Source organism: Artibeus jamaicensis, unplaced genomic scaffold (genome assembly GCF_021234435.1).
Source record: "Artibeus jamaicensis isolate MK-2021 breed Jamaican fruit bat unplaced genomic scaffold, CSHL_Jam_final contig_332, whole genome shotgun sequence".
In the NCBI taxonomy this organism is placed as follows: Eukaryota; Metazoa; Chordata; class Mammalia; order Chiroptera; family Phyllostomidae; genus Artibeus; species Artibeus jamaicensis.
In genome coordinates, this window is record NW_026521788.1 from 1,901,782 (window position 1) to 1,923,449 (window position 21,668).

At 35.8% G+C, this 21,668-nt stretch overlaps 1 protein-coding gene across 2 annotated transcripts in view; it reads right to left on the minus strand.

The window, feature by feature from the left end:
* The window catches only part of MARCHF5 (membrane associated ring-CH-type finger 5), a 54,172-nt gene that overhangs the window by 11,793 nt on the left and 20,711 nt on the right, over positions 1–21,668 (minus strand). Inside the window, exons 3-4 of one of the 2 annotated variants that reach the window (XM_037156599.2) lie at positions 16,542–16,596; positions 14,782–14,858 (exon numbers count right to left, since the gene is read on the minus strand). The exons of the other annotated variant lie outside the window; for it this stretch is intronic. Coding sequence (XP_037012494.1) covers positions 14,782–14,858; positions 16,542–16,596 — 132 coding nt within the window. The remainder of the gene's footprint in view (positions 1–14,781; positions 14,859–16,541; positions 16,597–21,668) is intronic. 2 annotated transcript variants of the gene reach the window in all.

The following is a 21,668-nucleotide window of genomic DNA, read 5'->3' on the forward strand; positions in this document are numbered from 1 at the left end:
TAAACAAACGTCATTATTTCTTCTATCTTAAAGAAACTCTTCACTTGATCCTTTCCCCCCAACTGCTCCATTTCTTTGTTCCCTTTACAACAAAATTCTTCAAAAGACTTACCTGTTTTTACTTTTGCTCTCATTCAGTTCTCTCCTGAACCTACTCCACAAAACTGCTCATTAAGGTCACTAACCTATGCATTGCTAAATCTAATCCCAGCTTTCCTCTCATTTAGCCTATCGGCACTATCGACACAGATTTCCCTTCTTCCTACTACATGGTTCTTCACTGCATTGAAAGGATATCCCTGTCTCTTCATTTTCTTTCCACCTCACTAGCCACTAACTTTTCAGTCGCCTTTGCTGGTTCCTCTTCTTGATCTCAGAGAGCCCACTTTGCCCAATTACACCTCATTATACTATTTGATTACTCCGCTCTAGTTTTCTTTTTCCCAAAGCACTTAGCAGCTAACATACTCTAATTTACTTACTAATTCTCTTTCCACATACTAGAACAGGGGTTGGAAACTATGGCCCATTGGCCAAATCCAGCCAACTGCCTGGTTTTGTAAATTAAGTTTTATTGGAGCATGGCTATACGCAAAGCCTAAAATACTTTTTTTTTTTAAACAGAAAAAAGTTTGCCGAGTCCTGAACTAGAACAAAAGCTCCAAAAAAGGAAACCTTTAGGTTTTGCTTTTTCATTATTCTGTACTAGGCCCAAGTTACAAGACTATTGCTTACCCTGTCAGAATCAGAATTTACATGGAAAGAGGTATTTTACATGCTTCCAATGTACCTTCTTCCCCTCCTCTCTTCAACATGGTACTTAAGAGCGATTTACTGATGGAGTAAATCAAGTTAACTCCTAAAAAATTAACTGATATAAATTAATTTGGATGAAAATATAATTCCTGAAAGTAATCCATCACTCCAATTTTCTCTATCATGAACATGGATAATCTAGAGATGTGTGAACTATCCCAGCTTTCCTTTAAAGATCTCAGAAGGTTCTAACAAAATTAGCTCAATTTTCAATTTTCTTCCTAACTCATTGGGCATGAATTTTTTTTTGTACAAACAAAACAAAATCCTCACTCTTCATTTTGGATATTTTCTGCTCACCCTTTGGGTCATATAGAAAAGATGTGCTGGATTAAATCACAACACTGGCTGAACTGTGGTCCCTAATTCTAGTGTTTCTGAAAAAATTCTGTCTAGGCTTTTAAGTTTATTTGTTTTAAACCTCTCAAGGATTTTCCAGATAGACTAGTCCAAGATTAGTTTCATAATTAAAAGATTAAATATCTAGTGGTATTCTTTCTATACGATTAGAATAATAAAGCTGCCACCCAGAGGAGGGAATTTCTGAGAACTAAAGATGATCCAGACCAGCTATTTGGTGAGTAAGAACAATCACTGAAGTCCCCTGGATGACTCCCTGAATCATACCCCTGCTGCCAGAAAGCTTATCGTGTGCCTGTATCCCATGACTTGTGTCACAAAAAGAAAATAGTAATAGCCACTAGATTCTTCGTTAGATTATAGCACAAAGAATTATAGGAAGTGAGGTGAGGCAAGACTTGAGCCCTCAATTCTAACGGGAAGAAAGAAGTGTGTGTAAATGCACCTTGCAAGTTAAATACGTCAGGGCATAAAAAGGACTCAATATTTCAAATAGGCATTATTAAAACTTTAATGCCTTAGTGGGATTTGCCAGTTATGTTTTTCATAGCATTGTATTTAAACAGCGAATGGCAATTTAAAGGAAATCTGTTGTGAATTCTTTTGTACAATAAAAAAGCTTTTGTGAAGAAAAAAAAACAAACAAACACCTACACCCTAATATTTTGGGTAAATTTAAGTCTTCACATTTCACATTCAAATGAAATCAAATAGTGAGCTGGGAACTACTGGGAAAACACCTAAGTCCATGTCTACTGAAAAAGAAGTAATGAGTTGTATTGGGAAGACACTGAAAATGTAGATTTGCTGTAGCTGTGATTTAAATTCAAGTCTATATGTAAAGATGGTGTTTAAGGCATTATCTTGGAAGATAAGAAATTAATAAAATGAAAGGCAGGTGATACTTAGCACTCAACATCTGCGGGCAGTGCTTATACTACCTGGAATTCCTAGGGCCTTTCTCAGAGATAGAAAGGCATCCTCAAAAATACAGACCAATTCTTGAAAAATAATTTCCATGTTACGAGTGCTATAGTTTATAACATAGAACATAATTTAATGAGCATTTTTAGGTATCTTAAGATAACCTAAGAAGATTATAGCTCCCATGAACTACAAGGTTTCTGTTAAGTGGCCAATGGTTTAGAAAAGACAATTAACAAGCAAATTGATTGCTTGCAGAAGCTATTCAAGTTTCCATGGTATGGGGCTTTTTTCTTTGCACTAAACTATTTTGCCCTAGACCCAACTCAAATGCCAATTTAAGTCAAAAACATCAATTCCGCTTTCAGATTAAGAACCATCCAGAACTGCAAGTTTTGGAGGCCACCAAGAGTCCAACAATACACTTTTAAACTTCTCTTCTTGCTCCGACTCTTCTTTTTGTTGCCCTGTTTCTGGAATGTACTGTCTCTATTTCAATTAAGTCTGTATGCAAACCCAACTATCCAATGAAAATGAACCTAACCTGGCATAACTGCTCTATCCCATCCTATTCATGTTCCAAGAGGCTTCCTTTACATACTATCCCACAAAATGCACTTACCCCTTTGCTTGTGCATAATGTTAGTACTTTATGTTCTTGTTCAATGTTTGTTCAGTTGTCTCAATATCCTTTATGTCTGGCCATGTCAGCATCATCTTAGATTGAAAACTCCCAGGGGGCAGGGACCTTGTCTGTTTAACTCGTTTTGTACAATGCCTAGGACAGAACCATGTACAGATAGGTGCTTAAAAAATGCTTTTTGATGACGATTGGCATCACTCTCAGGGACTCTCTAAGCTCTCAGCACATGGTACTTGGCAGCACATTGGGGTCACTTTGGCCATTCCACAGGGCACTAAATACAGCTAGTTGCAGCCCTCTGGCAAGTATTTGACTCACTCAGTAAAAAAATTTTTTTAAAGTATTAATTCTATGATCCCAAGTCAACAAATGTAAATTTTACTGAGGACATGAAATAATATCACAACAACCAATTAAATTAAGAGTTCAAAATATATAGGAATCTTGATAGGATAGTAGTAAAGAGTTTTAACTCTCTAGCACTCAACACTGTTTTTAAGAGGTCTAAGAACCTCAAGCAAGCTTATGTAAGTTTCATCTTTGCTCTTTACTTATAGGTTTAGCATTTACCATTATTATGTTAGAACAAACATCCTGCTAATTCAGGGTGTAAGTTACATCACCTAATGAGAAGTTAGTCATTATACTGTAAACAGAGTAGAAAGGATACGTTCTTGGACAATTTTTTAGATAACCAAAATAGTAACTGACAAAAAACTTTCCCTTCCAAAACCTTGAAGAATAAAAGATCCGGAGTTTTACAGTATCATTCCTCCGGGTGTATATACATAGCATAACACCACAAAAGTAACTATAGTTCTTTAGTTCTATCACCACAAAAGATAATCATAGTTCTTTATGAGTACATAGTTTGTGCCAAGGGAAAACTTAAATTTATCCTACGAATAAAATAGTCCATAGAATATTTGAGGGTTATAAGGTCAACTACTAAGTACTTATTAAGCACCTATTGTACACATAACATTTTACTGTGCATGAAAATAAAGGTAAATAAAATTGAACACACTAGCCTTTGCCTCCAGGGAGTCTACAATCTAGTTAGGGACAAACAATAAATATACATTAAACAACTAAAAATTTTAAAGGCAAAATTAACAAATGTATAAAAGTACAGTACGAGCTATAGATACATGTTAATGAAATTTTAATTAAAGATTAAAGAGTTTTAAAGTGACTGTACATATTTACTAATTAATAAAGTGAATCTTAACCTACATTTGAAGTTGATAATGGAAAAGCGGGAATGCTAAAGGACCTTTTAACTAGCCAAAAGACTTTATTCAGCCCTGGCTGGTGTGGATCTGTGGACTTAGACTGAGTGTCATCCAGCCAAACAAAAGGTTGCGGGTTTGATTCCTGGTCAGGACACATGCCTGGGTTGTGGGCCAGGTCCCCATTTGGGGGCATGCAAGAGGTAACCAGTCAGCGTTTCCCACACACTGATGATTCTTGCCTGTCTTTCTCCCTCCCTGCCCTCTCTCTCTAAAAATAAATAAATAAAAACCTTTAAAAACTTCATTTGAAAGGGGTGTGTGTGTGTGTGTGTGTGTGTGTGTGTGTGTGTGTGTGTGTGTATTTAAAGCTGGTATAGCAAGCAGTAAGATGGGGGTTATTTGACAGAAACCTTGACAAGATCTTTAAAGAACATGATACAATAGGTAGGAAGTAAGCTCCTGCTGAGAGATATACTAAAATGAGAAAGATATCCAGGGAAAAGTGATCTTACAATAGATTAAAGTCAGAATAAACTAGAATAGAATCCACAAGATTCTGTATCCAAATCGAGTACAAATACAGACAAAATAGAATCAATCTAAAGAAGCTTGAAATAAGAATTAGGAAAGGATCAAGAAACATTACAACTTATTAGAGAAAAGACAATGCACTGTCTGCTTTTGTAGAAAACCATACCCAAGGTATTAACTTTTTTGACTTTCAAAAAAGTCCAAAGTGTGTTGAAAGAAACTCCACCATCAATTATCATTAATACATAAAGAGATGGCAATATTAATTATGAACATACTACATGTTTCTGTCCAGAAAGCATCCAACTATGTACTATGAAAAATAGATACATTTATTGAACAAGATAGAAGTTACAAGAAACATTGTACAATGATGCTTTAGTCCCCTTCATAGTTGACACTTTGTGACCTCACACAGTTCTCCTGATTACTATCAGATGCCCTGCCATATTTTCCTGAATCTCATTGAGGGTCTGAAATCTCTGCCTTTTTAAAGGTGCTTTTACTTTGGGGAAAACTCAGAAGTCACAGGGCACCAAATCTGGGCTGCAGGGGGCTGAGTCACCTGGGTGATTTGATGTTTCGCCAAAGAACTTTGCACGAGATGTGATGCACGAGCAGGCACATTATTGTGATGAAGCTGATGGTCACCATTTGCTCATAGCTGCGGCCTTCTGAACCATCAGAATGGTTTCCAAGGAGGAATGTACAAGCTTAATGCAAAATTCGATGCAGATTCTTTGCTCTACTTGCTTGGTCATTTTGAATGTGACAGCCACATAGTACAAATGCTCACTCAAATCATCATTGTTCATGTATGCGCATTCCAGTCCACTCTCCTTGGCTGCCAGGTTACATTGATGTCGCACAAACCGTTCTTGTTACATTAACAATGGCTAGACTTTTTCTGGATAGACCGCGTATGCCAAAAAATCATCAGACATTTTCTTTAAACATACCTACCATTTTCAAAGTTTCCACTATGAGAATTACTTTGACTAATAAACTTATTTTTTTAGAGAACAAAGGGTTATTATAAAACTCAGGTAAGCATAACCCTGAAGAAAGTCAACCTGCTATTAGTTTCGTTTTCTTTTTCTCTTTTTAAAATGTAATTTTTCCTTTTTTAGAGAGAGGGGAAGAGAAGGAGGAAGAGAGGGAGAGAACTATCAATGTGTGGTTGCCTTGCGAGTGCCCCCTACTGGAGACCTGGCATGCAACCCAGGCATGTGCCCTGACTGGGAATAGAACTGGCAACCCTCTGGTTTGCAGCCTGCGCTCAATCCACTGAGCTACACCAACCAGGGCTCTCTCTTTTTATGAGAAGCTCATATTAGGTTCCTTAGAAGGACACATAACAAGCTGGGTAAGAATTAGGTAGGGTCCGCTGTATGTATGTATGTGGAGTCTATTAGATAAACTGCTATCTCTGGGCCTGAATTTCTTCATCTGTTCAATGAAGATATCTACCTAAGTTTTTGTGAAAATTAACATAAAGCACATGAAACTCTTAATACAGTATTTAGTGTTATGCAGTAACAATCAATGTCAGCTATTCTTTCAAAAATGGTAAACCAAGTTAAGCATAAAAGAACTGTAGGAGAGGAGTTAGAATCTAAGACACATGTTTGAGGGAAAGTTTGTGGTATAAGGCTCTGGCATAAAAACAAATCTTTCAGGAAATTCTCATGTAAGTAATAAAGGATAGGTTCTTTTTGCGAAAGGTCTGGGATAAGGAGAAAGAAAATTCACGGAGTCAGGAAATCTGGGAATAAAGAGGGAGAAGAAAGACACCAGACTTACAGAATTTACGTCTATAATTGGTAATTATTGAAAAAAAATTCTACAATTATGTTTTGTACCTACACTTCAGCTATCTGTATTTATACATAGTATGCACCCAGAAAGTCTTACACTGTCAAAGATCCTTCTTAAAATTAACTTACTTTTAAATCTTAGTGAACAAGACCAGAAGTGATCCAGCAATAAACACAAGAATCCTTATTTGAAGGTATCCTAGTCATTTGCCTCATAAGAGGGTGTACATGAGGGCCAAAGAAGACCTAATGACGTGTGTGACTACAACCTTCAATAGCAAAAGGGTATTCAAAGACTGAACTACTATGGATAGGAATGTGGTTTGAAATTTCTTTATTTTGATCACCCACAGAACTTAGATATAAAGTAAAAAATAAATACTTCTGACAGCTTAATGTAACTTGAAAACACTTGAATTCTTAAGGTTATATTTGTTTTTAGTAGTAAAATAAGCCAACATTATACTTTATGAAAGCACTGAGAAAAGTAACAGGTTGAATTCCTGTTAATAGAGGGCCATGTGATTAGAGGAAAACAATGTAGACTATTCTTAGTAATTGATAGGTTAGAAAATATTAAAAATGTAAAATTCTTATAAAAATTTCATGAAGTCATGAAAAAGTGTTTAAGTTTGGAAAAAGTATTTTTAATACTTACTTTATAGTATCCTTTTATAATCTACAACATTCTTACTTGCTTTAAAACAGTTTGGCCACCTCACAAAGAAATATAATTGAAAACATGAGATATTGTTCCTTACCTCAGAGATTGTCTACAATTTTAGTTTGGCAACACATTCTCTTGACAAAGTTGCAACAAGTAGGCACACTCATCCATTGCAGACAGCTACAGAAAAGGTATAGTATCTATTAAGGTAAATCTGGCAGATCTAGCACAAGCATATGTGCAATTCACCGTTTGACACAGACAACCCTTCTCTGTTCATCTGCGCATAAATATACTAAGCTAATAAATGCAGAAAGACTGAAAGAATTACAATGTATTTCTTCTATACTATTTAATAAAATAATAGATCTAGAGGCAATGAATGAAAATTTTTATTTTCTGCTATAACCATGTAAAAGGAAGCTAATAAGGAACTTTAAAGGGTGCTCCAGGCTGATGATACTTGTATCCACTGGTCATTCTTACCACGAAAAGAAAAACTACACATTCCCCCCAATGTTATTGATAGTGGCATGTGATATTTAAGGTATACAATGTAATGATTTGATATATACATATGAGAAATGATTACCACAATAAGGTTAGTTAATACTTCAATCGTCATACTACTACCATCTTTTGGCGATAACACTTAAAATTTAGTCTTGTAACTTCCAGGGATATAATATAATACTGTTAATTATAGTCACTGTACTGTGTATTAGATTCCCAGAGCTTATCTATTTTCTATTGATTGACTGGCTGATTTGAGAGACAGACAGAGAAAAGGTATTTGTTGTTCCACTTACTGATGTATTTATTGGTTGATGCTTGTATGTGTCCTGACGAGAGATTGAACTCACAACCTTGGCATATCGGGACAGCACTCTAACTTAGCTACCCAGCCAGGGGAGAACTTACTCATCTTTTAGATTGAAGTGTGTACCCTTTGACGAACATCTCCTAATATCCCTCACTCCCTGGCAATCACCATTCTACTATGTCTGTGAGTTTGGCTATTTTGGATTCTATAAAGTGAGAACATAAAGCGAAAGCGCTGTGACTCAGCATGTCCTTAAAATCCACCCATGCTGCCCTGGTTGGTGTGGCTCAGTGGATTGAATGCTGGCCTGTGAACCAAAGGGCCGCTGGTTCAATTCCCAGTCAGGGCACATGCCTGGGTTGTAGACCAGGTCCGCAGTAGAGGGTGTGTGAGAGGCAATCACACACTGATATTCCTTCCCTTTCCCTCTAAAAATAAATAAATAAAATCTTAAAAAAAAAATCCAAACACATTGTTGCAAAAGGCAGGATTTCCTTATTTTTTTTAAAGAAGTATTTAATAGTATAATTAATTTTCCACTGTGTGTGTGAGTCACATCTTGTTTACCCCTTCATCCATCAGTGGACACTCAGGTTGTTTTCCTGTCTTGGCTATTGTGAACATGGAGGTGCAGGAATCTCTTGGAGATAGTGTTTTCATTTTTTTTGGATTATCTACCTAGAAGTGGGATTGCTGGACCATATAATAGTTCTATTTTTAATTTTTTGAGGACTTTCCATACTGCTTTCCATAGTGGTCATACTGATTTACATACCCCAAAATATTGCATAAGCCTTTCTACAGCCTTGCCAACACTTATTCTCTCATCTTGTTACAGCCACTCTAACAGGTGTTAGGTGGTATCTCATTGTGGGTTTGACCTCATTTTCCTGATGATTAGTGATGTTGAGCATCTTTCCATGCATTGGTCGACCATTTGTATTTATTCTTTGGAAAAAAACAACTGTTCAAGTCCTTTATCCATTTTTAGGGTTTTTTTTCCTATTGCATTATATGAGTTCCTTAGAAGGTATGCAAATACATTTTTATTCCACAGGTTGCTACTTTTTTTCATTTTGCTGATTGTTTCTTTTGCTGTGTAGAAGTGTTTCAGTTTCATGTAGTCCCACTTGTTTATTTTTGCTTTTGTTTCCTGTGTTTTTGGTATATATTCAAATGCTTACTACCAAGGCCAATGTCAAGGAACTTTTCCCTATGTTTTTTTTCCTAGAGGTTTTACAGTTTCAGGTCTTAAAAAAAAAAAGTTTATTAGAACACTGCTTTTTTAAAAAATATATTTTATTGATTATGCTATTATCCCATTTTTTCTCCCCTTTATTCCACTCTGCCCAACACCTTCCCTTCCACCAGCATCCCCCCCCAACCTTAGTTCATGTCCATGGGTTGTACATGTAAATTCTTTGGCTTATCATTTCCCATGCTATTTTTAACCTTCCCTGTCTATTTTGTACCTACTATTTACGCTTCTTATTCCCTGTACCTTTCCCCCCATTCTCTCCCTTCCTCCTCCCCAATGATAACCCTCCATGTGATTTCTATTTCTGTGAATCTGTTCCTGTTCTACTGTTTGCTTAGTTTGTTTTTGTTTTTAGGTTCAGTCGTTGATAGTTGTTAGTTTGCTGGGATTTTACTGTTCATATTTTTATTTTCTTAGCTAAGTCCCTTTAACATTTCATGTAATAAGGGCTTGGTGATGATGAACTCCTTTAACTTGACCTTATCTGAGAAGCAATTGATCTGCCCTTCCATTCTAAATGAGAGCTTTGATGGATAGAGTAATCTTGGATGTAGGTCTATACCTTTCATGACTTGGAATACTTCTTTCCAGCAAGCTTTGAGTAATCAGCTGATTGTCTTATGGGAACTCCTTTGTAGATAATGTCTCCTTTTGCTGCTTTTGAGATTCTCTCCTTCTCTTTAATCTTGGGTAATAGAATTATGATGTGCCTTGGTACTTGCTTCCTTGGTTCCAACTTCTTTGGGATTCTATGAGCTTCCTGAACTTCCTGGAAGTCTACTTTGTTTGCCAGATTGGGAAAGTCTTCATTATTTGTTCAAATAAGTTTTCCATTTCTTGCCCTTCCTCTTCTCCTTCTGGCACTCCTATGATTTGGATGTTGGAACATTAAAGTTGTCTGTCTTGGAGGTTCCTAAAGCCTCTCCTCATTTTTTTGAATTCTTGTTTCTTCATTCTGTTCTGGTTCAAAGTTTCTTCCTTCTGTTCCAAATTATTGACTTGAGTCCTAGTTTCCTTCCCGTCACTGTTGGTTCCCTGTACGTTTTCCTTTATTTCACTTTGCATAGCCTTCATTTTTCCCTCTATTTTGCAACCATACCCAACCATTTCTGTGAGCAACCTGATAACCAATGTTTTGAACCTTGCATCTGATAGGGTAACTATCTCTTTGTGGCTTAGTTCTGTTTTTGGAGATTTGATCTTTCATTTGGGCCTTATTTTTTGTTTTGGTGTGCCTGTTACGCAGCAAGGGGCGGAGCCTTAGGTATCTACCAGGGTGGGGCATCCCACGTTGTGGTGCTGTGGCACTGTAGGTGTGACAGGGGTCAGAGAGGGAACAGTGCCACTTGCTTGGCTCTTGGATGGCTTTCAGATACTTCCCCCACTACCCACAAGCAAATTGGGCCCTTCTGGAGCTGATTCCTGTGGTGGGTGGGGTGGGTTTGTGGATGTCCTAGGACTCTGTGGGTCTCTCCAATGAACCCTCCTGTGAGGCAGAGAATTTCTCCTGTTGTCTCAACCCCCACAGATTTTTACAGTCAGAGGTTTTGAGGCTTTGTTGACCTGCACTAGAGCCCTGGGTTGTATGGTCTGTCTTGCTTTCCTGTTATTCCTCCCGGTTTATACACATGCAAATGTGGGACTGCCAGGTCTGCTAGCTTCCACCTCACTGAGAACCCCTTCCTCCTTGGCTGTCCATCTCTGCCCCTCCTACCAGTATGGATGAATGTTTCTTCTTTAACTCCTTGGTTGTTGAACTTCCATACAGTTCAATTTTCTGGAAGTTCTAGTTATTTTTTGTTTTTGAGTTTGTTGTTTTTCTTCTTTTGATTGTGCGAGGAAGCAAAGTGTATCTACCTACACCTCCATCCTGGCTGAAGTTACAGTTTCAGGTCTTAAATTTAAGTCTTTAACCCATTTAAACTTTTTCCTGAGTGTCATAAGATTGGACTCCAATTTCATTCTTTTGCATGTGAATATCCAGTTTACCCCATACTAGTTTTTTAAAAAAGATTTTATTTTACTTATTTTTAGATGGACAGGAAGGGAGGGAGAAAGAGGAGAGACACGTCACTGTGTAGTCACCTTTCAAACACACCCCAATGAGGACCTTGCCTGTAACCCAGGCATGTGCCCTGGACTGAGAATTGAATCAGTGCAGGCCGGTGCTCAATTCACTAAGCCACATCAGCCAGGGCCCAATAGCATTTACTGAAGATACTATTCTTTCTTCACTGGGTATTCTTGGCTCCACTATACAATATTAGTTGAATATATATGTACTCTGGGCTCTTTATACTGCTCCACTGGCCTATGTATTAGTATGGCTGGTACCATATTGCTTTGATTACTAGAGCTTTGTAAATACAACTTTATAGTTTGAAATCAGAAAATGTGATGCCTCCAGCTTTGTTCTTTCCCAAGATTGCTTGGGAGAGGTCTTTTGTAGTTCCATGTAAACTTTAGGATTATTGCTTCAGCTTCTGTGAAAAAAGCCATTGGAACTTTGACAGGGCTTGCACTGAATCTATAAATGGCTTTGGCCAGAATAAACATTTTAGTAATATTAATTTTTCTAATCCATAAGCATAGGATATCTCTGTATTTTTGTCTTTAATTTCTTGCACCAATGTCTTGTAATTCTTAGTTTTATTTCTAAACATTTTATTATTTTTGATATTGTAAATGAGCTGGTTTTATTTCTTTTTCAGATAGTTTGTTCTTACTGTATAGAAACACAACTGATTTTTGTATGTTGATTTTGTATCCTGCAACTTTACTAAGTTTATTAGTTCTAACAGTTTTTTTTTTGGGTGTAGCTTTAGAACTTTCTACATATAAAATATCATCTGTAAACACAAACGGTTTTACTTCTTTCTGACTTGGAAGTTTTACATCTTTTTCTTACCTAATTGCTCTGGCTAGGACTTCCAGCACTATGCTGAATAGGACTGGTGAAAATGGATGCTCTTGTCTTGATCTTTGTGGGGAAGCTTTTGACCTTTCACTGCTGAGTATCAAGTCAGTGATGGGTTTGTCATATATGGCCATTACTATCTTGAAGTGTTCCTTTTATACCCAATTTTTTTCTTTTTCTGCATTTATTAAGATGAGCATGTAGCTTTCACTTTTCATTCTATCAATGTGATATATCACATTGACTGATTTGCAGTTGTTAAACATCCTTCCATCCTGGGGATAAATTGCCTTTGGCCATGATGTATGATCCTTTTAATGTGCTGTTGAATTTGGTTTGCTAGTATTTTGATGAGAATTTGTGATCTATATACATCAGGGATATTGGCTTGTAGTTTTCATATAGTTCCCTTATCTGGCTTTGGTATCAGGGTAATGCTGAATCTCTTCTCAATTTTTTTGAAGAGTTTGAGAAGGACTCGTTATTTATTCTTCCTTAAAAGTTTGGTAGAATTCATCAGTGAAACCGTGTGGTCCAGGGCTTTTCATTGTTGGGAGGTTTATGATCTCCTTACTTGTTATTGGTCTGTTCACATGATTTTGTCTTGGTAGGTTGTATGTTTCCAGAAATTTATCTTTCTAGGTTATTCATTTTGCTGGCATATAATTATTCATAAATGTCTCTTCTGATCCTTTGTATTTCTGAGGTGTCAGTTGTAATATCTCCTCTCTGAATGATAAGTATACATTATATGGCTCATGTTGTGATGTAATAAGAAGTATGCAGAATCATTTATTAAATATCCTTGCAAAAACATAACAAAAACAAAAACCCCATTCATAACCTCATCAATGAGATCTGAACAACAGTTTACAACATGTGCTAGAGATAGGGCAACTTATTTATTACCTTAGTATGCTTGCGATGTAATAATAAAATCCAGAAAGTGGGATATTCTGATGACAAATGATCTTTCTTTTCAATAAAAAATTTACAAGGATAAAAACTAAAATACTGGGTTTTCTCTACAAGTCATATTAGCTCTTGGTTCCATACAAATTGGATACTGAGACCTTTAGAAGGGTAAGCTAGGGAAAAAAATCTGTATGATAATAAAGTGAGGCAGCAAAGAAAACTGTTATTATCAAGAAGAAAAGAATGACAAGGAGGATGGTTTCTTCTAAGAATTTGTAACCATAGTCAACTAGCATGCAGATTTCAGGTTAGAAATCTGTCTGTGCTATGGGGCAAAGCCCAGAGATGAAAGCAATTCCAGACTGGCCATGTCCTTGCAAATCCTTTTTGGAGGTCCTTCACTGTCCAAATATCCACAGAGTATAAATATGAACATGATTCCCACAGTTATGGGAAATAAAGCACTATAAGCAAGAGGCAAAAGAAAAACAAATCTAGGCTATCAGACTTTAAATACATATTACCACTCTGACCATAAAAATTATGGAACAAAATACAAGATAATTTATAAATAAACAAGAAGCATGAGAGTATGAAAAATGACCAGGCATATTTAAAAAACAGAGAACTTAAAGAAAACCAAAAAACAAAAGAACACCCCTCAAACTGCAGATTGACACCGCTGGAGAGAGAATGAGAACTGGGTAACAGTTAAGGAGAAATTATGATGCTATATAGCACAGAGAGCCCAAATGATGAAAAACACAAAAGTGAAGGGACATGAAAGATAAAGTGAAAATGTTTAACATAATTCTAATCACAGTTACAGAAGATAAGAACTGAAAGATTGGGGGAGAAGAGATAAAAGCTATGAGCTTTCAAGGATATATACTTAAAACAGGAAAATAAAGTACAAAACTTAAAAAAAGCAGGACAAACAGGATGCACAAAATTTGACAGTAAAAATCCAACTATATCAATATCATAATGAATGTAAAAAAGCTAATAAGAGCTGAAAATAAAAGGATGAGAAAAATTGAACAGGGAAAAATGCAACAAAACATTAAAACTGGTACTTAAAGGGGGAAAATAATTTTATAGTGGAGAAGTCTGAGAAACACTACCTTAACCAGGTGATCAAGGTGAGTACCACCAGTGATAAGTAACTCACCCTTGATGTGGTATGAAAATCATACTTCACACTTTCACCTCTTGCTCCCCCCCAAACTCTTGACCCCGAAATAATGGGAAGAACATCAAACAACTCCCAACTGAGCAACATTCTACAAAACATTTGACCTGTATTCCTCAAAAGTCTCAAGGTCATCAAAAACAAGGAAAGTCTGAGAAATTATTAGAGCCAAGAGAAGCTTGAGGAAACATGACTGAATATATTCTGGATAAGTATCCTGGAACAGAATAAAGACATAAGGCAAAAAAATTTTAAAATCTGAATAATGTATGAATTTTATTTAATAATAAATATCAATATTTGCTCATTAATTATAACAAATGTACCATGCTAATATGTTAATAGAGGAAATAGGATGTGGACTATATGGGAACACTCTGCACTATTTTTGTAATTTTTCTATAAATCAAAAGTTGTCCTAAAATAAAAAGCTGATGTAAACAAAAAGCTGGTGTAGTTATACTACACCTATTCTATATTATCTATATAATTTTAAGACAAAAAAGCATTATTATGTATGGAATAGTCATTACTTAATGATAAAATGTTGAACTCAAAGGATAATTTATTTCCAAAATTGAGGGGTAAATAGGTGATAGTTTATTTGTCTTTATTCCTCATATGTAGTTTATATCCTTTTTTCAACTAATGAAATATTTCAAAATAAAAGAGAAATAAAATACCTGAGTGAATATTCTGCTGAGCTTTGATCAATGCTAAGGCAGCAGATATACAATGGAAAAGCAGGCACTCCAATACACTGTTGGGAAGATTAAATAGGTATAATCTCTACAAAAGCCAATTTGATGATATCTATTAATGTTACAAATGCACATACCTTTAACCCAGCAATTCCACTCTAGTCATTTATCTTATGGATACATTTGCAAAGCTATATAAAATTATTTTATACAGTGGTTTATGACAGGACTGGTTGTACCAGTAAAAAGTTAGAAACAGCCTAAAGAAAAATTCAAAGAATTGAGTGGTATTTCTATAATAAACTCATCAACTTTAAACTCATCTATCTCATTTACTTATCAACATTTGCAGAAACAAAATAAAGAAACTGAACTAAAAAAAGAACAGCCTAAATGTCTGTCAACTGGAAAGTGGTTATATAAATAACCATACATCTATGTAACTAAAGAAAAAAACCTCTTTATATACTAATATAAACGATGTCTACCATATATTGCAAAGAAAAAAAAAACAAGTATGGAAGAGGATGTATAATATACTAATCTAGAATATATTAACACATAACCTAACTGTGCTCATATTCTGTTTGCCTCTCCTGGTTTACCCCTCATTTTTCTCCACCCTGCTTTGTTTACTGGGAGGGTGGACAAACAAGTAGCATCTTTCAGGCAACTTGCCCTCCTCTAGTTTCTGATGTGTTCTAACAATGATGGAATAGCTGGAAAGTCAGAGGGTGGTGAAAAGTGTTAAGGGAATTTTGTCCAGGGCTGCCTCACTGCAGGCAGTTTGCATTTCTCTAAAATTTGCAGGTCCTGTTCAACAACCTTTTGCTCTCTGCTACAGCTCTTGTCAAGTTCTGTCAACAGCCCCCTTCCCCTGTACTTTCAGACCTAGGAGTAGAAATGGTTTCCCCTAATTGCTGATCCCTGGCTATTTCCCAATCCCTTGTTTGTTCCTTTAACACTACCCTAATGTTTGTAGATTCTTACTGTCATTGTGTGTAGAGACGAGGGGAGACAGGAAGGGAGAAAGAGAGGGAAGGGAGGAAGAAGGGGAGAAGAAAGGAGAAAAGAGAACACTAGAATGAAACACCAGAGATTTGTAATAAAAAAGTATTTGGCATCATGACTGGCAGACATGATGAAAAGACTTTTCATTGAATTTTGTATCTTTGAATTTTGTAGGGAAAACACATAATGTCAACTTAAACATTTAAGAGTTAAAGAAAATGTGCCCTGTTTGGTGTGAGTAGTGGAATGAGCACTGAAAGGCCTTCGAACCAAAAGACTGCCAGTTCAATTACCAGTCAGGGCACATGCCTGCGTTGCAGGCTGGGTCCCAAGTTGGGGACATGAGAGAGGCAACTGACTGATGTATCTCTTGTACACTGATGTTTCTCTCTTTTTCCTCCCCTGTTTCTTCAAAAATAAATAAAATAAAAAAAAAACCATAAAAAAAAGAAAAAATACTGCCTATGAGATGTAGTTGCTGCATCTTTTCTTTCATGTATTTGTTACTCCTTTCCATTTCTGGCAGGACAAATATCAAGACAAAGAAAAAAGGGAACAGACCATACATATTCATTAGCATTATCTCAAATATTTTCAGATTAACATTAGTCCTATTTGCTCTTATAGTACCTAAAACTACTTCTTAATCATGAATCATGTGTGGCCTGGTGGCTGTCTCAGTGATAGCAACAAGAATTTTAGCAATTTAAAATGCTGGCTCCTTCACTTACTTGCTAGAAGCTGATGGGCTTCCATTAAATAAATTTGTTGACTCTGTTTTCTTATCTGTAAAAGAAGGATAATATCTACTATGTTCTTGTTTTTGAGAAGTTTAAAAAAAATATAGGCAAACTGACCAATAATAGTGTCTGGCAAACAGTAGCAGACTGTTGGCAAATAATAGGTATTGATATCAGTGTTAATATTATTACTTATATTGTAACATAAAATAAAATTGTAACAACTATTAATTTCATTTGCAAGATTCTCTGAGAAAGGTTTGTCCTAGGAATCATTCCTCATTATCCCTAGTGAATTATCTTTCCAAGTTTTACACTTCACTTAACATTTAAAAATAACTTTCTGAGGGTGATTGTTATTTTCAACCCTATATGTAATTTTAAATTGATGTTTAGTTGATAACAACAATAAAAATAAATACAAACACACTGTGATAAAAATTTCACTTGAATGTAACCTAAGAATTTACTACTAACTTATTAAGATGAGAACAGAAGTGCCTACACTTAAAAGCTGATTTTAACTATAAAATTGTTAGTAGAAACAAAGGCCATTTTATAATGATAAAAGGGACAATCCATCAGCAACATGGAACAATTAGGAACATATATACACCTAACAATAGAGCCCAAAATAAAACAAAAATGGAAGTGATTGAAGAAATAGATAATTCAACAATAGCTGAAGACCTCAATATCTCCCTTTCCCTGAAAGACTGGTGAAAGATCTACAAGAAAAAAGAAGTCTTGAAAATACTATGAACCCAACTAGATAGCTATAAAACCCTCCCTTCAACAACAGACTGCACCTTCTTCTCAAGCACACATGAAATGTTTGCCAGGATAAACCATGTTGGACCATAAAACAAGCCCTAATATATTTAAAAGAACAGAAGTCTTGTTCTTTGTATGTTCTTTGATCACGGTGGAATAAAATTAGAAATCAATAACAGGACATTTAGGAAATTAACATATATGTAAAAATCAAACAACGCACTCCTAAATAATCAACAGGTTCAAAAAGAATCTAAGCAGTCCTTAGAAATTCATAGCTGTAAATGACTACATTAAAAAAGATCAAGAAAATGAGCATTATGCTCAGTGAAATAAGCCAGGTGGTGAAACAATACCACATGATCTCACCTGTAACAGGAAGCTAAACAACAAAACAAACAAGCAAGCAAAATAAACCAAAGACACTGAAATAGAGAACAGGGGGACAGTGACCAGAGGGGAGAGGGGAGGGAATTTCAGGGCAAAGGGAGGAAGGATTTAGGGGAACTAGTATAAAGGAGACATGGACAACAACTAAGGGGGGTGGGCTGGGATGGGAGTAAAAGACAGAAAACTGTACTTGAACAATAATTAAATTAAAAAAATTATATATAAATAATTTTTTTAAAAAGATCAAGAAAACGAGCAGACAGGGTGAAGACCGGAGAAAATATTTCCAAAAGAAATGCCTGACAAAGGACTGTTAAACAAAATACACAAAAAAATACTTAAAACTCAACAAGAAGAAAATAATCTGATTTTAAAAATAATCAAAAGACTTAACAGATACCTCACTGAAGAAGATAGATGACATTATCACTTAACATCTAAAATCCAAACACGAACAATACCACATGCTGACAAAGACATAAAGCAACAAGAATTCATTGTTGGTTGGAATGCAAAATGTACAGCCACTTTGAAAGACAGTTTGGCAGTTTCCTAACAAAACTGAACATAGGAGGAGGACCCCAAAAAACTGGAATTATTTTCTGGAGGGTGTGCTCCTTGTAGTACAGATTTCCCCTGCTAGGTGAGTGCTCTAAGAACCCATCTGTATCAGTGTACCAGCTAGTGTTGTTGAGTGGCTGCGTGTTTTGCTATACTGAATTTTTCTGAAGACTTTTTCAACATGTTTGACTATTTATGAGTGCACCTGCCCACATTGTGCTGAGTATTCAGCAGTTTTTGACCCCAAAATGGCATGACCCCTATACCCCACCCTCCCTATTTACCCAATCTTGTCCCAAGTGACTTTTTTTGTTTCCCCAAAAGTACTCCAAGGGAAATGTTTTGCTGATGTAGAAGAGGTGAAACAAAGAAATGGCAGAAGCACTAAAAGACATCAAGATTGATGAATTAAAAAACTGTTCTGAGCAGTGGAAAAAATGTCTTGATAGGTGTACTGTATCAAATGGAGAGTACTCTGAAGGTGACTGAAGTCTCAACATGTAAGAATATACAATTTTTGATAAATTCCTTATTTTTAGAGTCTGCCCTCATACTCTTATCACATGATCCAGCAATCATTTTCCTTGGTATTACTTAAATAAATTAAAAACATGTCCACAAAAACCTGCACACAGATGTTTACTTTTTTTTTTTTTTGCAATTGCCCCAAATTTGGAAGCAACCAAGTTGTCTGTCAGTAGGTGAATGAAGAAATAAACTGTGGTGCATCCAGATAATGAAATACTTTTCAGTGCTAAAAAATGAACTATCAAGACATGGAGAAACTAAGTATATATTACTAACTAAAAGAACCCAATCTGAAAAGGCTATATACTGTATGATTCCAACTATATGACATTCTGAAAAAGGCAAAAACATGAAGACAGTGAACACATCAGTAGTTGCCAGGGGTTAAGATATTTATTTAGTGCAGTGAAACTACTATGTATTATTATACTTTAGAAGTAGATACATGTCATTACACCTGTGTTCAAACCTACAGAACGTACACCACCAAGAATGAACCCTAATATAAGCAATGGACTTTGGGTAATAGTAATGATGTGTCAATTGTTCATTGATTATAATAAATGTATTTGGCAAAAGAGGTTGATAATGAAAGAGGCTATGCATGTGAGCAGGCACGGAGTATATGGGGTACTTCTGTACCTTCCTCTCAATTTGCTGTGAACCTAAAATTGCTCTAAAAATAAAATCTTTTTAGAAAAAAACAGTAATTTAAACTTCCACCTTTAAAAACTGGAAAAAGAAAACTACACCTAAACCAAGCAGACAGAAGGAAATGATAAAGACTAGAGTAGAAATAAATGTAATAGAAGATAAAAAAAAGAGAAAAGTCAATGAAAGCAAAGTTGAATCTTTGAAAAGACTAACAAAATTGGCAAACCTTAGCTTGACTGACCAAGGAAAAAGAGATAAGATTCAAATTACCAAAGTCATGAATCAAGGAGGGGACATTAATATCAACGTAATAGAAATAAAAAGGGAACAATGAACAATTATATTCCAACAAATAATCTTAGCAAATCAGATCCAACAATATCTAAAATGGGTAATACACCATGACCAAGTGGAATTTATCTTAGAAATGTAAAGTTGGTTTAACAAATGAAAATCAATTAATGTAGTATACCATATTAATAGAATAAAGGATAAAAATCACTTGATCATCTCTACAGATGCAGAAAAAGCATTTGACAAAATTCAACACTGTTTCATGGTAAAAACAGTGAAATAGAAGGGAACACGTCAATCTGATAAAGTTTACTGAAAACCCAGAGATAACATACTTAATGGTGAAAAACTGTTCCTCTCTTAAGATCAAAAAAGAAAGAAAGAAAAAGAAAAAGAAAAAGAAAAAGATCTCTGTCCTTACCACGTCCATTTGGCATTATAATGGAGGTTGTAGCCAGGGCAATAAAAGCACTGAGACTGAAAAAGAAGTACAACTGTCTCTGTTCACAAATGAATAATCTTGTATATAGGAAAGCCTAAGCAATTAACCGTAAAAACTGTCAGAACTATTAAACAAGTTCGGCATGGTTGCAGAATACAAGATCAAAATATAAAGATCAATTGTATTCTACACACTCACAAAAGCAATTTGAAAATAAAATTAAGGGAACAATTCCATTTAAAAGAGCCTCAAAAAGAATACTTAGGAATAAATTTAACAAAAGAGACCTGTACGCTGAAAAGTACAAAACAACATTGAAAGAAATGGGGGAAAAAAGGGAATCAAGAATTCTGCCCTCAAGGTATCGCCCCTGAATTATCTGTTTAGGTAAAAAAAAAAAAAAAAAAAAGCTACTACCTGGTCTTGAACATTACAGAAATTCTTCATTTTTAATGGAAGACAAACTTTTTTAACCGGTATTTCCTTCATGTTTTAAAGTAATGTTCCTTTCCCTGGCTGGTGTGACTCAGTGGATTCAGTGCCAGCTGTGTAGCAAAAGGTTGCTGGTTCGATTCCCAGTCAGGGCACATGCCTGTGTTGTGGGCCAGGCCCCCAGTTAGCAGTGTGAGAGAGGGAACCAGCTGATGTTATCTCTTGCACATCAATGTTTCTCTCCTCCTCTCTTTTCCCCTTCCCCTCTAAGAATAAATAAAATCTTAAAAAAGTAAAGTAATGCCCCTTAAATTTAATGTGCACATAAATTATCTGATGATCTCACGAAAATGCAAATTTTGAAGTGAAAGTGGGGATTGGTAGGGGCAGGGGCTAAGGTTCTTTATTCCTAACAGCTCCTAAGATGATTCCAATGTTATTGGTCTTCAGACCACACATACTTTGTATTGCTTTTTTTTTTTAAAGATTTTATTTATTTATCTTTAAAGGGGAAGGGAAGGAGAGAGGGAGAGAAATATCAATGTATGGTTGCCTCTCATGTGTCCCCTGCTGGGAACTGGCCTGCAACCCAGGCATGTGTCCTGACTGGGAATCGAACCTCAATCCTTTGATTGGAAGGCCTGTGCTCAGACCACTGAGCTACACCAGCCAGGGCTGTATTGCTTTTAAGTATGTAGTTGCATATATACAATTGCCCAAAGAAAGTAAACCCTAATGTAGGTGGCAAATAGTGAGAGGTATATGAGTCTTATGAGACCTCTTAAGTTTTTCATAAAGAGCACACTATACTCCCTATCAACAATTAAGAACACATACTTGACACCTTGACACCCCTGTCCCCCATTCTGGCCACCACTGTAAGTACCAGAAAAGATACAGACTTTGCCAGCTAGCCAAGCAGACTGAGGCTAAATCCACACAAAACCGTTTAAAATACCTTCTACACAGGGATCATTCCACAGACTGTTAACCATCATCTCTTCCTCTCTGTTTTTTTTTTTACCCCCTCATCTTTTATTCCT